The 7970-nt window shown below is 39.4% G+C and overlaps 1 protein-coding gene and 1 long non-coding RNA gene across 8 annotated transcripts in view; one reads left to right on the top strand and one right to left on the bottom strand.

The window, feature by feature from the left end:
* The first annotated feature begins 344 nt into the window (after positions 1–344).
* The window catches only part of LOC100651818 (E3 ubiquitin-protein ligase RNF38), a 36876-nt gene continuing 29250 nt past the window's right edge, over positions 345–7970 (top strand). For 2 of the 7 annotated variants that reach the window (XM_003401256.4, XM_012317081.3), the window contains exon 1: positions 345–700. Coding sequence is in view for 2 of the 7 variants with exons in the window: in XM_012317083.3 (XP_012172473.1) it covers positions 6015–6046 (32 nt within the window). In the remaining 5 variants the exon portion in view is untranslated. Of the gene's footprint in view, positions 701–5664; positions 6047–7970 lie in introns of those variants that run through there. The other 5 variants (XM_012317082.3, XM_020866781.2, XM_020866782.2 and 2 more) reach the window with 4 other exon arrangements.
* On the bottom strand, positions 2735–4183 carry LOC125386364. Its single transcript, XR_007226428.1, has 2 exons — positions 3299–4183; positions 2735–3207 (listed from the first exon to the last, which is right to left on the bottom strand). It is a non-coding gene; the product is annotated as an uncharacterized LOC125386364 (long non-coding RNA).

The raw sequence follows: 7970 nt of genomic DNA, 5'->3' as shown, positions 1-7970 counted from the left end.
TTCTCTCACCGTAGACATGTTTTTAAACTTACCAAAGCCTACATGTATCTGTACACATTTGTATACATTGACAGCGCGCTCGTACAAAGTGCAAATACCCAAATATTAAGGAAAACAAAAACAAGCTTATTTTTATAATATTAATGGAAATTTGTTGTGAATTATTGGTCAAAATTTCAAAGATAAGCGGTATTAAATGAAAAGAGAAAATAGAATAAAATTATCATGAATTAGGATGCGACGAAACTATGCTACTTAGTCGAGGCTTTTCTCTGTCGATATTGGTGGATAACAACGCGACCACTATGAGGCAAGCAAGTGGTGCCGCCATTAACCTACGGCGAAATAAGCGAAGTTCGTGAAAGCGTTTGACTTGACGTCAGTGGCCAAGAACGCTGATAATCTTACGACGTAGATATTGCTACGCGGAATATCATACAATATTTTTGGTGGTTTACGGGCGAGATTAATTAAATATATGAACGTACTTGGTGGTTTATGGTTTAACATACGACCTCGAGAATATCAGTAGGCCCATAATGGGCGGGGTCGTGGCTTGGGTCGAGTGAGAGACATGGAGCGACCTCAGTGTTCTCAGTGGTGAGCTGCACGGCCATCGCCGACCGTCGGTTTCGCCTAGCGCAACCAACATACTCTGCTATGACATCGCTCTGAAAATCCCAGATTATCCCAGTAAAAGGTAGGAGTTTTCCCTCCGAAATTTGGATGCGCGCTGTCTCTCTCTCTCTCTCTCTCTATTTCTCTCGCTCGCTCGACCCCTGTCTTTATTTCACCCCCGGACGGTGTGCTGTTCTCAGACATTTCCCATTGCTTTTTCGTAGATTTCCCAAATGCGTTTCTCCGATGACTGAATACACATACATATATATAATTTTTCTTAACTTTCCCTATCCGAAAAATTTTTCTATAGCAGTCCACCGTAATAATCCTCCCCCTTTAGATTTCCTTTCGCGTTATCCTTTCTACGTCTCCCACCATTCGATATATGCATTTGCCCAGCGTTCTTTGTTCGCTCGGTTTCGTATTTGGCTTTCATTGTGGTATACCACCTTCAATTTTCAATAAGTGCCCTTCGTAAACAGAGGATGCACACAAAGCGTGGAAACGTGTTCCTTACATGCACATGGAAAGATAATTAATATATGTATAATATATTAATATATATATATATAAATATATACATATAATTATACATATGAAACTATGTATAGATATATATATTACGTTTGTTTGCACTGATATGCACCTATGATATAGATTTTTTCAATTTTTCTGCCATTACGACCCTCCATGTTTAATCCACCTTCTTTTTCCTTTATCCCGTTCATATTCAAATATGTGTATATATTAACATGCTACATGTATGATCATACCGAACGTGTATCTGTACACATGGGACGCAAGTTTGTTTGTATATGTGCGTATATCATTTATACGTGAAAGTACGTGTACGTAACAAAAGCTTTCTTCTTAAATTTCTTAAACTGAGCTTCGCTGTTTCGTTATATTTGCGTAACATAGCCATGATACATTGTACCCCATATACGTACCTTTATTGTTAATAAGTACAGATCAGAAAGCGACAGGCGCATCGTCAAAACTGGAAAACGTATAGAAACGAAATCTTTTCTTATTATTGCATCCCTATGTAGTTACAAAAATTGTTATGATTATCATCGATTTCTCATAGGAAACTGCCTGTCTTTTGAATTTAAACGCATGTGACATGCAATTGATTATTCGCTTAGTTTATATGTACATATGAAGCAACACTAGTTTTCCATACATAGTTGATAGTGAAACTTCGTAGCTTCGACCAATATACGCACGTATAATGATACAATATAACAATATTAACATCATAATAATGACGCTTTCTTCATTCATGTGTTTTTAACAAAAATGCGAAATCAAATTGCAGTTTTCTCGTTACATTAAACGAATCTTACCGAGAAACGAATATATTTAAAACTTTTTAATTTTCATGATAACATATAGATATATGTAAAAATTAAAGTGCGTTTTCTTCGTTTACTCAGATGGCCAAAAGTTAGAAGCAACAATCATGGTTTTCTTACTGTTCCGTAAGGTCTGCTCATAAATGCATAGGATTGTGCAACATTTCTTCTAACAGATTCTACTCATACATAAAACTTGGTACGTTGGTGACTGAAATATATTACATGCAATTACAATTTTATTAATTTCAATGTTAAATAATATATTTTTTCTATAATAAACGAAGCTAGGGTACTAAAATAAATAATCGGATGTTAACCTAAAAATTATTTTATACGTCATATCCTATCGAACATTGTCGCGCGGTATATTTAAAGCATCGTGAAACCGATGATAATTTAGACATATGGATATCTTCTGCGGCCAGCTTATTTGATTATAGTCCAATATAAATTTACTGCGTGGAAAACATCGTTCCCTGTAACTCCGTGGCTAACTCTCTACTTATACAAGCTTTTAAACATCGGATAAAAGTTTCCTGAAAAATAGGTTTCTAAAAGCGAGAGAAAAAAAGCTTCAATGAAAATTTATAAGAATTCCACAGTGAATACTTCTTCAATAATGTTCCACAAGAAATTACAAGTGAATAATTGAATATGTCAAGACAGATATTAACTCGAATAAGATATATATGTATGTTCGAATGATATATGTATATAACAATTCACAGGTGAAGATTAGAAAACGTCTCCAATTCATGTCTAGCTCATTTCTATTTGTTCTGTTTATCATTTGCACAGTAATTTTTGAATCATCAATCCCCGTAGAGAGTTGACACCGACAGAGACCCGATTTCGTCAGGATGAAAGACCCAGATTTCGCGAGGACGGGGCGGACCCGCAGTATGGGAACCGTATCGACGATAACACGGGCCGTCGCGTCGTGGCATTAGGGCTACGGCGTTCTCTCGAGTTCTCGTGTCAACACATTCCCGACGCCCACGATGAGTGACGCATGCGCCCTAGACGTCTGAGTCGCTCTTCTTCCGTTCCTTACTGGCGTTCGTCCCTCTCCGTACTCTTTCTCGCTGATTCACTTGCTGGTTCTTTCGGTTTCTCTCACAACATGCACACAAAGATCCTCTCATCCTATTCCTTGGATACGCCCCTGCTTTTTGTACCGAACACTCCTTCCCTTTTGCCACCAGGTTTGGCCGCTACGAAATTCCTAATTCGGCGAGGGTGCATAGACAATGCAGGTCGTTAAAATAATTTCTGACTTTAAAGGATTCTTCGAAAGACGAAATTGATGAAAGTACCAGAACGAAAATTGTATCTGAACTAATATTCTCTGTGTACAGTAGCCCCTATGTCGACCCTTTGATATGTACGCCCCTAGCAGGCGCGTAAACCTAATCGTTCTTCCCCCACCAAATCGAGTTGAACGTTGTCGAATCCCCTCCTCTTCCGCTCCCACTGCACACACCAATTTTCCAATTGATAAGGGTGCACAGTTGATACAGACTAACCCTATCCCTCCATCTTCTCTTTCGTTGTCACTCCCTCTTTATTTCTTCACTGGCTCCTGGTCTGTTTGGTCCCTTCGTTGAAAAGTTAACATCGTTGCGCCGAGATAACGTTGGTTTGTTTTTCGAAAACACCGTCGCAGTCTGTACCGCAACTTGTTTCAACAACAAAGAGAGAGAGAAAGAGAGAAAGAACGAAGATTATGCTCACGGAGAGCGTGAGAATTGCAGCGGGAAATTCAAAAGCAGCACATAACCTCGCCTTTTTATTCATCGAGAAATTACAGTCGAGAAAATTCAAGTTGGATATCGAACAGAGATCTGGGTAAAAGCAGGAGGGGAAACTTGTTCCTAGTGAGCAACCGAGTCGTACGTTACGTAAAATTAACAATCATGTTCCGAAACTCACTTTCCCGTCTGGGATTTCGGGAGAGGGAAGTTGATGGCATGAGAATGTTACGAGGTAACGCTGGGTAGCCCCAAACACAGAGCCAGTAGTATGTACTCTGACCGCACAATGCTGTCCTTTAACGGAGAAATGATTTTTCCTACCGATCAAAAAGTCGGACAGAGAGCGTGCAACTTCTTCCCAGTCATAGTCGTTTTCGTTTCGTATCGCGTAACGGGAGGGACAGATCTCTCCTCGACCAACTCTTATAAAACACTTATGTAGAATAAGTTGAGCTTTGACTCGATGCGTGACGTGTATGACAGCTGTAGCGCGGCGTTGCCACGTGTTTGACTTTGGCTTAACCTAAGCGACCAACTCGCTAGCCAAGCATGTGCATTCTGATTATCTTACGTTCAAGTATTGTTATAATATAACTGTTATGACACAGGCAAATGTGAATTTGCCTTAAAGGCAAGGTGAAGATGTTGCACAGTAAAAACGTAGCGCAACTTCGTCGATATTATGCAAGTGTTATAAGATTGGAGTAACAATTTATTCGTTCTACGTTTTTCGCGCTTCTTACATGAAAATAACCTATCTCCACTTAACCTATCAATTTACAATTTCGAAACTTTTTTCTTTACAATTTCCAATATATATTCTATTCTTATTGCGTGTATTATTTTGTTTCCCATAATGGTCGAATTGAAAGGCTTTCTATGAATTTACATGAGTGACCAGCATTCGTGTTTCACGAGGGATATCCAACCTTGTGGAAAATGTTCGCTCCATGTTCAAGTACTAGAACTTTGGCGTGTTTACTTACATGCTCAGGGCTGTGCCAGCGGGGACCCAACATGATCTTCAAGAACTGCGTGGGTGCGGCCTTTCCCTGGTCTCGAAAGAAGGGGGACCGGATTCTCTTTCCTTTTCTTTCTCTCTCTCTTGTTCGCTCGCTTGCTTAGTAGGTCCTATCTTTTTTTTATTTGAAGGTCCCTTCATGCTCGCGGCTTTAGCATCAGCACTCCCTCGCTTTAGGGTCGTCCCTATCTTCCTTCCTCTCGACTACCCTTCACGATATTAAACCCTGTAGGACCCAGGGATGTACATACGTGAATCCATTCGCTATACGTGGATGAGTAATTTTCCCTTTTTTATTTCTATTCTTTCTTAACAAATCAATTGATGTATGATGTATCGATATGATTCACGATTACAGTGAACAATGCGTAAATTATACGTAGGGACTCAATCTACTTACCTACTAATACAATTGCTGTACAGTTTTACATTTAATGTCGATCGATAGTATCATTATGTATACGAGTGTGCATTGGTTACGTGGTATGAAATTCGCAATTCAAAGCATGTTTGCGCTCTTTTCCATCGAATGGGAAAAGTTACACGTTTGCTAGACGCAATAGCCAGTTTGATTCGTACCTTCATTGATTCTCGATTGATTTTAATCGCGCGTAAGCAACCTTATATTTCTTTATGGACATATCGTACAAATAATTACTCAAAACATATTGTCTACATGCTATCTTCTGCGATTATACTGAATTACTGCGAATAATACAATTGCTCCACAATTTAATTCTCCTGGAACCCCATTTGTTTCGTTAATCTTTTAAGATAATAAATCGATCAGTATCCCTTTGCTAATATTTAACATCGTAATCTTCTCCGTTCACGAATACAGATAAATCAAAATAAAGGAAAAAGTAAACTCTTATCACGTGGTCGAGAGAGCACGTATCGACCGTATCGCCGCAAAGCGAAAGTGCGGGGCCCCTTTGTCGTGTGGTACATTCATGCGGCTGGTTTCCCCCATCACCGCCAATTCTTCCCACCACGCGGCCAACTCCCCTTCTAGTCTAGCGCGAGCCGCGTTTCGCCTCAGTCTGTCGCGCGCCACGAACGGGTCAAGTTGTATGTTTCGTGTGTATCACAAGCGGTGGTGGTTGCTTTACGTACGTGCGTGTGTGTTTCGACAGTGCGCGCGTGCGTGCATACATCGTGTGCCTTTTACGGTGTCATAGTGTATACGTGTGTCTGATACTATCATCGTGGTCTTTGCTTTCGAACGCTCGAACACAGCAACGGTGACATCGAAGTATGACAGCGACGCGGGAGTGTTACCCCATACGGTAGGAAAAACTTCCTTCCACTGTTTTTCTCCCGATTACTAACGTTCGTCTCTATTATATCTCAGATACAGCCTTAGTAGAAAAAACGTAAGCCTTGGAACAGTTAATAGTAGACATACTAGGACACGCTCGGAAACGTATACAATAACGTCGCGTTAGCTGTCCAGAATTCTCTCTTTTTAACTGACCGTCGCTATCTCCACCACTTCTTGGAACTGATTTCTTCAACCAAATTTTTGGCACATTTGTTTATTTTACATATATAGGTGACATCAACGATTCGTTTCATTAAGTCAGTTCTGATTGGTGGGGATAACTACAGTCAGTTCACAAGGCACGACTGTACATGTAATTTGACTCAAGTTTGACAAGAAAGAGAGATACTAGACTTTTTCTAGTGATATATATATGCATGTACCTGCCTTGATAACTGACCAGATAAGATCTTGACCTGTGACCAGTTAGCGAGAGCATTACTATACTTGGCCACAAATGTTTTGTTCGAATCGATACGCCCTCCGGCGGGCATTTCGTATCTCGTAGAACCTACACCGGAAACGCTTTTCTCTGTACACACGACTTGCAAGCGATTTACGGAACAATGTATACCGCTGCTTTTTAATCTGATAGATAAGCGCTGTCAGACCACCTTTTCCTTTTCCGCTGTTATCTGCTCCGATCGTTTCGCTCGATTCTTTCTCGGCTACGTCAATGCTTCTCTAGCGACTCATGCTCGTCACGCGTTCGGAGTGAGCAAACAGGGACTTTAATAGGGAAAATCGTGCGGTTACTATCTTTCGCACGACTACGTGGATACTTACGTATATACCCGTGTGACGATAAATAAGTACTTACGTATTTTTCATATATCTAAGGTCTACTGGCAAGCTATTTTGCCGACTGTCTTGTCTTCGTACGTCAAGGTCTCGCGCTTTGTATTGCAGTAAAAACGTTACAGAGAAACACCGATACAAGTGATACACTGTATTTAAGGCTACCTTCGCACTTGTACCCACGTATAGCTCGTTTCTCTTAGTACAATTAAAGGATAAAATTGTGATTTAGGAATTTAATACTATCCTAAACATCGTACACATATCAAAATTAAACTCGTATGGAAATTTTCTTAAAATTGACATATCAGTATTATATATGAAAAAATTTTTATGTGACAAAGAAATTTAACAATTTTAACAGTTTTTAACGCAATCTTTAACCTATTATACTGACACGATACGATGCTACATAGATAATCGCAGTTATTTTGAGGTTATGTATTTTCTTCTCCTGTCAGATGGCAGATAACGATTTAAATTTCGTTCGATATCCGGTTGACTGTACACACAACAGAATTTAAAGCCGTATTCTGTTAAAATCGAGGAAATTGACGTTGTTGGCGATCGTCCTTATTTCTGCCGATAAACCAAGCACTGAATCGAACCGATCGTGTGCGTTGTCGACTGACATGGAGCTGAAAGGTTAGTTACGACTATATTCCAACCCGGGGTATTTTCGTCATCTCTGAAAATGCTTCGCTAAAGGAATCGCAACTATATTTTCCACTAATGAAAAACAACCGCGATTTAGTTAGTTAGATCCGCGTGGCAAACGAAATTATTACGAAACATATTGTCGAAGCTGTAGCCTGGAGCCATCGAATAGCGTAATTTTTAACGTATAAGAGTCGTTATATCTAACGTTCAGAAAAAAATTCGTATTAATTGAATTAAATCTTGTTGCGTAATATTGTCGAAATAATAATATAAAGATGTTAAATATTAAAATACGTAATATTGTTAATAATTTTAATGGATAGCATAGATACGTTTTCTGCGCCCATATTTTTCTCTATGCCTTTCTTTGGAGATTTCTTCTTCTTTTCGTTTTTTTCGAGAAAGATTTTATTGAACGATAGTCTGCCCAT

The sequence above is a fragment of the Bombus terrestris genome, chromosome 15 (genome assembly GCF_910591885.1).
Source record: "Bombus terrestris chromosome 15, iyBomTerr1.2, whole genome shotgun sequence".
NCBI classification, from domain to species: domain Eukaryota; kingdom Metazoa; phylum Arthropoda; class Insecta; order Hymenoptera; family Apidae; genus Bombus; species Bombus terrestris.
Note: the sequence above shows the minus strand (reverse complement) of the source record. Positions and strands in the feature narration are given on the sequence as shown.